The sequence below is a fragment of the Myxine glutinosa genome, chromosome 14, assembly GCF_964187855.1.
Source record: "Myxine glutinosa chromosome 14, kmMyxGlut1.1, whole genome shotgun sequence".
NCBI lineage: Eukaryota > Metazoa > Chordata > Myxini > Myxiniformes > Myxinidae > Myxine > Myxine glutinosa.
Window position 1 is genome coordinate 48089066 of NC_136274.1, and position 12253 is coordinate 48101318.

At 41.7% G+C, this 12253-nt stretch overlaps 1 protein-coding gene across 1 annotated transcript in view; it reads right to left on the reverse strand.

Annotated features, from left to right (window-relative positions):
• LOC137439700 (gamma-aminobutyric acid receptor subunit gamma-1) overlaps positions 1-12253 on the reverse strand; it is an 85534-nt gene that overhangs the window by 62179 nt on the left and 11102 nt on the right. The window contains exons 2-3 of the mRNA XM_068135717.2: positions 4161-4309; positions 2725-2792 (exon numbers count right to left, since the gene is read on the reverse strand). Of these exons, the coding sequence (XP_067991818.1) occupies positions 2725-2792; positions 4161-4309 (217 nt within the window). The remainder of the gene's footprint in view (positions 1-2724; positions 2793-4160; positions 4310-12253) is intronic.

Here is a 12253-nt window from a genome sequence, read left to right on the forward strand (position 1 = left end):
TAACCCTAGGTTTTAGGGCCCAAGGAATCCAATTGAATCAATAAAATTACCATCAGTTAATTATTTATTGACAAGTCCAAGATGGCATCCCAAGGTGACATCCTGATCCACTAAAATGGCTCTGTCGAATAGTAGTCAACCTAGAGAGATATTTTCAGTGTGTATACCTAGGTTTAAGGCACCCAGGAAATCATCAAAATTACTTAAATAAGCACAAAGTAATCAGGTAATCCAGTAAGCCAGGTTTACCAGCCCATTAGGCATTTGTTGTCTTATACAGTTCGTCGCTATTCATCGTCATCCTCCGACTCCTCTGGAAGAAACTTGTTATGTGGATTGTCACATTCTTCAAGTTGGCACGGTCCACAGGCAGTAGTACATGGTAGTCCATATCGTCTACAAGAGCAGCAGAGTGTCTTGCAGGCAGTGGAGCAGTTACAATGAATGACCTTCAAGAGACTGTCTGGAGCAGCGTTCATTCTTGACATAAGTGGGACAAACTGATTATCCTGCAGGCTCCACCCCCATTTCATGGCATCCATACCCTCTTCTTTTCCCATCCACACCATGATCTGGTAGTACGCTCTACGACAGTGAAGTTTGGTTGCAGATTCAGTTGGGGGCAGACGTTCGGGTGTTACAAAAGACGAAGCAGAGACAACCTTCTTGCTGAAGGTGTTATATCGCATTGTTGCAAGGGAATCTTTGCACTTGCCACCAAAGAGGATAGCCATTACTCAGCATCCAAGGTCATCGATCACCTCTGTGGTATGGTTTGGGATGGTGAATGTGTTGGCACAAGACCGAAGGACAGGGTCTCCTTTTACAAGCTTCTGGAAAGCAGTCTTTTTGCCAACACCAAAAATCCGAGAAGTCGTGTCACAACCAGTCATGGCATGGATGAATATCAACTGAGAACACATGTCATGTCCGAGGATTTCTTTTAGACGGTTGATGTCATACACTTTAAAACTGCCATCAGCTTTGGACTTGTCTGATCTGAAATAAAGGCTCTTACTGTCTCCCTGCGCATAGTAAAGGAGTAAGACAAGATCAGTATCTTCTCCAATCAGTGTAGTGGTGTGTAGAAGAGATGCCTCCACTGCAGCCTTTACTATATCTACGTCAGCATCTCCAGGTGCATTGACCACAGTGCAATACCTTTCTCTCAGTTCATCACTTATCATCCCGATCAGTCTCTGTTTATTGATATCTCTTGACAGGACCTCCTCCTTCTTGCCTGAGAACTTTGTCCTTTTGGACAAACCTTTTGTTTGTATTTGTGTATGTATAAATCTTGTTTGTGTTTGTATAAAAACCTTTTGTATCAATTTTTTTGGGGTTCAACCATATATTGACCCCTCTATGCCATCTTGGACTTGTGAATAAATAATTAACTGATGGTAATTTTATTGATTCAATTGGATTACTTGGGCCCTAAAACCTAGGGTTAGACACCAAAACCACCTTTCTAGGTTGAATAATAATTGAGATATGGCCATTTTAAGCTCCCGGCGGCCATCTTGGACGCCATCTTGAAAATGACCCTTTTCCGGAAGTCAGATGTTATTAGATTTTTAGTATGTTATTTAGCATGCCCAATGGTACCAGAATCCATTGAAAAACCTTTTGTATCAATTTTTTGGGGGTTAGGTGAATTTTCTTCGTATATTGACCCTACTAGTACACAATATGGTTCACCTACCTGTGGGTTTTGATTGATCGGGTAAACCACCTTGGTGTCTTGGTCTTGTATCATTTAGAGATGGATATTTTACAATTTGTATGGTTGTTTGAGCATATGATTTAAGTACTACTTCCATTTGTGATTTATTTTCATTTTAATATATATTTAAATTTTTTATTTAATTTAATTTTTTTCCCTTTTAATTTTTACCTCTGCCACCAAAGGAGGTTATGTTTTCACAACTGTCTGTTTCTCTCTCTGTCTGCTTGTGAAAAGGATATTTCAAAGTTGTGGCTGGATTCAGATGAATTTTAGTTGAGAGGTTGGATATGGGACACGGACGAATTCGATTTTGGTGACGATCCGGATCTGGATCTGCAGATTTGTTAAGTGACTCTTCACCATTGAGAGATAGGGCAAAAAACGATATATAGCACGATATCTCAAAGTTATGGATGGATTCGGCCGAAAGTTGGTGGGCAGGTTGGATGTGTGACATGGACGAATTTATTCGATTTTGGTGAAGCTCCAGATATGGATACGATAATTTTTAATCTTTCTAAGTGATTCTTTACCATTGACTGGTAGAGCCAAAAACGATATATAGCATGATATTTCAATAGGTTGTGGATGAGTTATGACTAAACTTGGTGGACGAGTTGGTTCGGTGACAAAAACAAGCCGATTAGATTTAGGTTCAGGTCCGAATCCAGAACCGGCCTATCAGTGGATACAAAACAAACTGTTCAGCCTGGCGGAGGTTATGCGCTCTACTGAGTGTCGTTCTAGTTTTCTTCTGTTTTACTCATTTATGTTCTATTTGGCTAAACATTTTCAAATCAAATTCGGCAAATTCCTAGTGGGTTTTTTCACCCAGCCGAAACCCTGGTGGTACAGCTGTGTCAACGGAAAAAAAACAATGTGCAAAACTGCTTTATAAAAGGTGCAAATGTTAACAAAACGTTTATCTGACCGACTTGACTCATCCTACAATGAGTTTTGGTTCCAAGGCCAACTGTGTTCACTATAAAACTCACCATGTTGATTGAGGATACAGGTCCAATGCTGTTCACATAAATGTCAGTTTCAACAACTGTAGCACACCCTGAAAAAAACAAAAGTGAAACGATAATCAAAACCAGAGTTTATAGAACACCTTACCCCACAGTCTTGAGAAAAGGGACATAGGAAGAGTCTTTGAAACTGCTTTGCATTTCTGAGCACGATCTATGTTCATTTTGTTCCTGAAACTTGCATACCAGACGTGACGGTAACCATACAGCACCTCGCGCCGCCATGTTTGTCAGAATCTCAAACAGTTATTCTGCTCTCATGGCATGATGTCATGAATGCTGCTTCTCAGTTGCTCTGCCCATACAGCGTTAATATTTTTGCCCATACAGCTTTAATCACAATTCAAATGAAATAAAGTTCGGATTAAATTCAGAGATTTTAAAAGGTCGTAATTTTTTTTTCCTTTTAATACAAAAAAAAAATAACAAAATCGGAAGCTTTACCACCGTTGATGCAGCGTCTTTTACACCACCTTATTTAACACGTTACATTAGTTCTTCCTGCCATTTGTGTCCTTTATGACGTGCTTAAAAACAGTAAGTTTCCCATTTCAAATGATTTGTTTGACTGCCAGACAGGCACAAAGTATTTAAATAAATAAAAAAAAAAAAAAATATCTCACTCCTGTCTGCTCATGCACAATTGGTTCGAATTTGGAGCCTTAGTACTGCAAAATTACAGGTATGTTTTCCAATTCAGGTTCTGATTCGTGTAAAAAATGCAACATTAAATTGAAATCAAGTTGTTCCTCGATTATAGCCTGATGTTTGTAGAGACAGATGGACAGAAGTGAACCAATTCTTTAACCCTGCTTTTCATCTCACGTGCATGAGGTATTAAGATACACCAAAGGTATTTCTAATGATGCTTACAAGTAAACATGGTTGCAAAATTGTTTTTGATAGTCATTCGCGAAAGAGAAGACCTCAAAAAGGAAATATTCACCTGTTTCCACAAGAAAAGCCAATGTGATAATTGAAAAAATCCCAATGGAATATTTGATTATCTTTGTCTACAATTGATTCCCTGGTGTTGAGCTAGCGGCTAGGGTTCCGGCTTAGGATGCTAGGATCCTGGGTTCGAATCTCGGTCGATCGCCGAATTAATGCCAGGGGGGTTGACTCAGCCTGTCATCCTTCCGAGGTCGGCTAATTGAGTACCAGTTCACTGGTAATTCCCTGTTTGTCGTTGAAGGCGGCAAAAAGGGTTGGCGTCAGGAAGGGCATCCGGCCGTAAAACATTGCTTCAAAAAGGGGACCAAAAAAACAACAACTACCACGGTCCCCGAAAAGGCCAACCCCCGCTTTGCGGGGAAAAATGGCCTCTAAACGGTGGTTTTTTTGTCTACAATTGCATGAACCACACTTGCCATGTACGAGTCACCTGGTTGGATACTCACTGCCAATTCCTGGTCGAAGCTTGTTGTCATATTTTGCGAGGAGACTGTCCAGGATCTGTGTGACATCACTCTCAAAAACTTTTGGTGTGTGTGACCAGGCCTGGGCATTACCGCCATCATCACTCGAGCTTCCCTTCACATTTCCTTGCCTGGAAAAAGAGACAAGATAGAGGTTAAGGTATTGTCAAAACAACACCAAGAAGACGTCATGCGGAGCACGATACTTGCAAAATCCTCCCCCCCCCCCCCCCCCCCAAGAAAAAAAATCCCATTGATACAGTAAATTGCCCATTTCATCAAGATTAAGATTGACAATCTTGATCAAAGCTCGGGTCAATAGGAATAAAAGTGACGAGTTTTCAGATGAAAAATTATGATTTTGGAAGGTTGACTTCGAGTTGATCTTTGACCTCAAAAATAGTTAGTTTCCCTATTTAGTGACTCAATGTGCAAATGCTGTTCAATTTTCAAGTCAATCGGATGAAAATTGAGGATTTTTGAACTTCGGCCTATGTTGACCTCAAATATACTTGGTGGTTAAATTCATTGACCAGTTATGCCAGTCCTCTTCAAATTTCAAGTCAATTGGATGAAAATTGAGGATTTTAGAAATTTGGCCTATGTTGACCTTTTGGCCTATGTTGACCTCAAAAATACTTGGTGGTTGAATTCAGTGACCAGATATGCAAGTCCTCTTCAAATTTCAAGTCAATCAGATGAAAATTGAGGATTTTAGAAATTTAGCAAAGTTGATGACCTTTGGCCTATGTTGACCTTTTGACCCCAAAAACAATCGGCTTCTTGCTTTTGAACAACTCTACCATTTGGTGAAGTTTCGTGAAGATCGGTTGAAAATTGTGACCTGTAGGCTGGTGACAGACAAATAGACAAACAGACAAACAGACAGAACCACAAACGCAGCCGACCATTATACTTGAAAAATCTTCGATTTTGCAAGTAATAATAAATGTTGAAACATTGTCAAATCTCCTCTTCCCTTCCTTTTCTCAATCATTTTTCTATCCCACCTGACCCACCTCACCTGTATATTTTCATACCCACATAGTTTCTTATGCAGAGGACTTCTGTGTGTCTGTGAAATGAGGGCCTTTTCCCAGGATGAAAATATGTATGAGCTCTGCTCGTTTCTCTAAAAAAAAGAAGCTGCTAATTAAAGTTTTCAACTTTTGCTTCTCTTCCTTCACATTTAAACAACACGTTCCTAATGCTAATACAATCAGATCCGTCAGGGATGCATTCCTGAAAAGTGACACGTATCAAAATGACAAACTCAAAGCAATTTTTATCATAGGAATCAAAGGAATAAAGGGGGCGGGAGGGGGAGCGGTGGGGAGAAATAGAAGGGGAGGCGTCCCAAGGAGAGTTTCAGACATGGAATTAATTGACTTTTACACCCATTTTGTAGTTTTAATAGGTAGCTTTGCTCTTCCAGCTGCCTGCATATGTGACCATGTCTATGACCTTTTCTTATAGTGTTTTACTTGAACAGATGTTTGGTACTACAGAACTGTAAAATACAAGAAAACAAACACGACAAATACAATCAGATCCGTCAGGGATGCATTCCTGAAAAGTGACACGTATCAAAATGACAAACTCAAAGCAATTTTTATCATAGGAATCAAAGGAATAAAGGGGGCGGGAGGGGGAGCGGTGGGGAGAAATAGAAGGGGAGGCGTCCCAAGGAGAGTTTCAGACATGGAATTAATTGACTTTTACACCCATTTTGTAGTTTTAATACGTAGCTTTGCTCTTCCAGCTGCCTGCATATGTGACCATGTCTATGACCTTTTCTTATAGTGTTTTACTTGAACAGATGTTTGGTACTACAGAACTGTAAAATACAAGAAAACAAACACGACATAATAGGAACAACCGAAGCTTTTCGTGCTGTACTTCTCAAGGTAATTCACAGCAAGAGAAAGTCAAAGATCATGCATATATAAGCATATCTTTGTAAGATCGACACCGATTGGTTCATCAGTCATGACGTAATTGGTAATCTGAACACCCATTGGTTGACTCGGTCACCACTATCGCTGGCTCCGATTGGCTGGAGTGGAGTTAAGAGCGACGACTCACCATTTGCACCAATACCTTGGAGGGAGGTGGATGGGGTTCCCCAAACGCCGAGGACTCACCATTTGCATACATATCATGGACAGCAGTCGGGGAAACACCTTTAATCTTTCCATGTTGAAAGAGAATGAGAGAATGTACAAATTCCTTTTGATGACACAATGTAGGGTCTGTGGAATGGATGAAGGTTGCTTCCAACATACGTAGATGTAACGTACTGTGACCTCGGCTCAATATCTTGAACATATCTGCGTTGTACTGGTCTGCACAGCCAGGGTTGGCAACCAAGTGCCGTGCAATGGCAGAAGAACAAGAAGAAATGGCGACGGTACTTGAACACATAAACTACATTGGCTCAGACCGCGTGGGAAGTATCAGAATCTCGTGAAAGATTACTATTCATCGATCCAACGCTCGACGTTCGTGTGCGTGAAACTAAAGATTCCATTGAAAGGGAAATAGATGGAGATGTGCAAACACATGAAGCACCTCAAAACATTGAGCAAATAAATATTGTGGTAGGGGATTGGGTACTGGTGAGATGCAAGGAGGAGGAGTTTCCTGGTGAAGTAACAAATATTGTGGAAAATGAAGTATACATATATATATATATACCACCTTTAGAGGACATTTTCCCCGCAGAGCGGGGGTTGGCCTTTTTCGGGCACCGTGGTCCCCTTTTTGAAGCAATCGATGTTTTATGGCCGGATGCCCTTCCTGCCACCAACCCTGTTAGTCGCCTCTTGCAACACACAGGGAATTACCAGTGAACTGGTACTCAATTTGCCGACCTCGGAAGGATGACAGGCTGTCAACCTGGTGTTAATTCAACAATCGACCGGGATTCGAGCTCAGGATCCTAGTATCCCAAGCCAGCACACTAACCATCAAGCCGACACCAGGCTATCCGACAACATGGAATTACCCTTTACGTTTTGTATCCCACCGATAGACCAGATCTGGTTTCAGACCTGAAACAAAATCGAATCACTTGCTCTTGTCGCCTAACCAACTCATTCACAAAGTTTCATCCGAATCCGTCCATAATTTTGAGATATTGTGCTACGTATGAGTTTTAGCCCTATCACTCAATGGTGAAGAATCACTTAAAGATTTCTCTGATCTGGATCTGGATTTGAATAATCACCAAAATTGAACCAATTCTTCCTTGTCACACTTATGACCTATCCACCAGGTTTCGTCTGAATTCACCTACAACTTTTTGAGATATTGTGCTATATATCATTTTTGGCCCTATCTCTCAATGGTAAAGAATCACTCAAAAAATTATCGGATCCAGATCTGGATCTTCACCAAAATCTAATTATTTCTTCCGTGTCACATACCCCACCTCTCCACCAAATTTCGTCCAAGTCCGTCCACAATGTTTTTAAAACATCTTGTTCACGGACAGAAAAACAGACAGAAAAACAGACAAACAGACAGACAGACAGACAGACAGGGGTGAAAACATAACCTCCATCCACCTTTGGTGGTGGAAGTAATAATAATAAGAAGAAGAAGAAAAGAATAAGAATAATAATAATAATAAGAATAAGAAACCAGGGATGAAAGAAATGAAACAAAAATGAAGAAAAAAAAACCAAAAACAGGGTGAGGGAGATAATGACCTGGAAAAGGAGGAGTGGGCTTGAGGAGGGTTAAACATGTGTAGGAATGGGGGTGAATGGTGATGGTAGTGATAGTGGTGAACAGCTGTCTTGAATCCGTAGAGGGAAGAGGATGAGGAGATCAGAGAATAAAGAGTGGAGATGCAAATAAATGAATGGAGGTGAGCAGCGAACATGGATTTTGGGAGTTTCACAACAAGTTAATTCCTGGTAAGATTGCAATTACATAATTAGAATGCACAAAGTTATTCAAATTTAATGCAGATGACATCAAGAGGGAGAAAGAGGAAGGAGATGAAAAAGCAAAAGAGTTTGAATGCGTTGGTGTGTTAACACAGGTCTATCCAGAGCAAATCTGAATTTTCAAAAGCAGTCATATATGTAAACACGTTAGTAGGTCGAAACTTCCAGTGTCAAGATAGATATGCAATCCGTCTGGATGTAATCCATCTATTAGGATGGAGTAAGTCTGTGTGGACACAGCGCAAGCATTTGTTACAGAAAAATTTGCTATCCAAGAGCGTTGCTTGCAGTAATCATGAAGAGATTGTCGACATGCTTCCTCAGTACCCATCATGTCTGAAACGGATTGCCTCTCACCACTGTAGAAGATCGGTACTTCAAATTATCCACAGGCAACAGTACAGTTGGCTGACAGGATGGCCTAGAGGTACTCACACTCCCCTCTAAGCTGTCTAGCCTGGGTTTGAATCCTGACCCAGCCATAAAAACTGTCAGTTCGGTGTTTTACAGGCAGGGTGATTCAACATGTGCCATCCCTCGGATGGACTTTAATCTGGGAGTCCCATCTGCCAACATTTGTTGGTGGACGTTAAAGATCCCAGGGTGTCTTTCGCAAAGAGTAGGCGAGCTATCGCCACAACCATGGCCAAATTCCAAGTTCCGGCCCGAACTAGTCGAATGTCAGGTCTGGCCAGCCGGTTCGTGAAATCTCGGCCCAAGAGCTTCACCCAGCCGACCCCACAAGGTGGGATAATAGTGGCTGCTAAAAAAGAAGATGAATAGTACAGCGCATATGAAGGATGCACGTTAAGAGAAGAAATGCCATACCAATGTGCATCTCCATGTCTGCAGATTACACTCACGGAAATCACGTGACATGTGGCCATGCCTTCTCATGACCCAACCAGTTCACTTCTTGCGAGCATAAATATTTCTTGAGACCAATGGCAAAATTTTACTGCAGCGAGAGCACAATATTTGCATTTTAGACTGGACTGGTACATCCAGATGAGTAGTATGTGCATAGCATTCAATAGAATGGGCCAGGATTGACAGAAGTAATTTAACAAGGAGTCTGAAAGGCAGTTGGTGTCAAGTAAGAAAGGCACGAAACTAACGAGAATGATTGAAAGTGATATGGGTTACTTAATCAGTAGTTTCCTGGGTAGTAATTTCTAGGAGTGCCAAGAACGAGTTCCGAAGGGTTTCATCAGAAAGATTGAATATTCCAGTTGCAGAACTAGGATCACGCTCTAACCCAAGCTCATGTTTGGGTTTCTGGGTAGAAAATTACATGATTACCTAGAATCAGCTCAAAGGAGTTTAGTTGGTAAATTTGAATACTGCAGTTGCAAGCTAGGCATTTTTTGAGGTGGCAACTAAACAGGCTTGGGAGTCTGTCCAGCATAAAATTTGGCCAGTCAGAGGCAAGGGAGAATTGAAATATTGGCAGGAGCAAGATTCCGGCAACTGCTGTTAATTGCTGTGAGCAGAATTTGAATCTATTTATCGATGACAATAACAGGCGAGGATAGCAGATCTAGCAGGTCACCCTGAGCAGTGCTGCCGACTATAACGGCCCAAACTATTCAAGATGGTACCAGAGCATCACGCTTCTAAAGTCATGTCATGACATTACTAAAGAGGATTCTGGATGGGAGGATAAGGAAAAGGGTCGATAAGGAAATGGGCGTAGAACAAAGAGGTTGAGAAAGGGTAGACGGGTGACAGATGGGATGTTTACACTAAGGTAGTTGGTGGAGAAGAGGTTGGAGATCGAAGGTGAAATGGTATTAGGGTTTGTGGGCCTTGAGCAGGCTTAGGACAGTCCCGAGAGAGATGGTGATGGCAATGCTGAGATGGATGCGAGTGCTGGAAGCAGAAGTTAGGTTAGTGGAAGGTACGTATGAGGGAATGAAGGGAAGAGTTTTGGTTGGTAATGCCTGATGGGTTGTCAGAAGGGTTCAGCGTGAACATCGGATTGAAGAGGCTGAGCATCGGTTCAGCGTGAACATCGGATCACTCAATCCATCACTGTTTATTATGGCGACGGAACTGGTGAGCAGGGAAGCATTCTACGAAAGAAATGTATGCAGACAATTTAGCTATTATGGCAGAGAGCAGGCAGGAAATTCAGGAGGCGCTCAAGAGACACATCAAGAAGGAGCCTAGAGAAGACCGAGGTAATGTGTGTCGAACAGCAGAGAAAAGAACTGAACATCAGTTTAGAAGGGAAGAAGATTGAGCAGGCAAGAATATTTTAGTATCGAGGTGGAACGGTCACCGAGGATGGTAGTTCAGAGGCAGAGAGGTGGAGGAAGATACGGGTGGGTGCATGCGCATGGACGAAAGTGGAGGACAGGAAAATATCAAGGAAATTGAAAGGGAAGGTTCTGGGGTCTTGTGCAATGCCAGCCTACCTTTACGGTCTGGAGAGGGTGGCACTGGCAAAGAAGCAACAACAGAGGCCATGATAGTGGGGGTGAAGAGGGTAGATTGAAGGATGGACAAACTGAGTGAGGAGATCGGTGAGAAGATGAGCTTGATATGGAGAATGGTAAAGACCCGGCTGAGGTGGGTTGGGCACCTGGTGCGGATGGAGGAGAGAATGGCAAAGAAAGCAGATGGATTCAGGGAGCAAGGTAGGAGAAAAAGAGGTAGACCTCACCTGAGATGGGAAGATTGTACGAGGAGGAATGTCATCAAGGTGGGGGTGGCGCAAGAGTGGAGAGAGTTAGCTGAGAATAAAGGGAATATCATACATAAAGGAGTATCATACAAAAGGCAGAGCAGCAGCAGCTTGGTATCATTAGGCCTTACCCCATATAAAGGCCTCAACCCCATATAAAGGAAAATGAGGAAGAAGAAAATCGAGCCATGGCCTTTCACTCCTGATTTCTCCACATTTCATGCATGTGCATCGAGCTACTACAAAAATCAATTCCTTTGTAACTCAACTGTGTGTGAAGTTTCCCAAAGTGTCACCAAATGAATTTGATTCTAGACCAAATATATCAGTTATTATATCAAAAACAACTTTCCTGGTAAAGGGATAAGCATTTCTTGCAACACGATATTACAATTTAGTCGATTCACAAAAATGGATATTGACATATTCACAACAACATACCATTGGTTGATTAAATAATTCAGACTTGTTGTAAAGTTTAACAATACGTTAAAAGGCTGTGCTTTAAAGTTCGTATCTGATGACAGGGCCTAGACTCTTAGTGGTATCTTGCCTGGGTTCAAATCTCGACCCAACTTCACGGTGGCCAACAAATAACTGATATACAGCATTTTAAATTCTGTGTTTGAAATATTTTCTCTCCTGTCTGTCTGAGCAGGATATTCAGGAGTTATGGACAGATTCGGACAAAACATGGTGGATAGGTTGAATGTGTAACAAGGACGAATTGATTCGATTTTGCTGAAGATCCAGATAAGAGTTTTTTTAATCTCCAAAGTGATTTTTGACAACTGATAAATCAGGACAAAAACGATATATAGCATGATATTTCCAAAAGTTGTGGACGAGTTATGACAAAACATGGTGGAAGAGTTGGGTACATGGCAAGAACAAGCCGAATAGATTTTGGTTCCGGTCCGGATCCAGATGAACTTAGTGATGTTGATAAACGAAGGATAGAATTTCATGCAACATTTCCTCGAATGAGCGACGGAGATGACAGGTTTGTGGAGACTCATTATGTCGGATGAGGCTCATTTCCATCGAGCTCTCGTGGTACGTCAGCAAGCAGAACAAAATCCTGAGCAGTTCCACCAACGACCTTTACACAAAAAGCGTGCGGCACTTCATGCATGTAAATGTACACATGAAAATGGTGGACACCTAAAAAGAATGAGACCTCGCTTGCTGATGTAATCTCCTGAGATGGTAGTTTCGTAAGATATTGTTATGTCGGTAGGGTAAAGCAATATCTAGAGTCAGGCAGATCTGAATAGGTAACATGCTTCGACTGTTGCGATAGGGAATCTACCTGTAATAAGTTCTGTGTGTTTAGTCCGGTTTGTCGGGTTAAGATGTCTGCTTTTGAACATACCAGGATGTTCGAGTGTTAGATAGTGTAGGGATTAAGATAAACCCCTGTGTGTCAC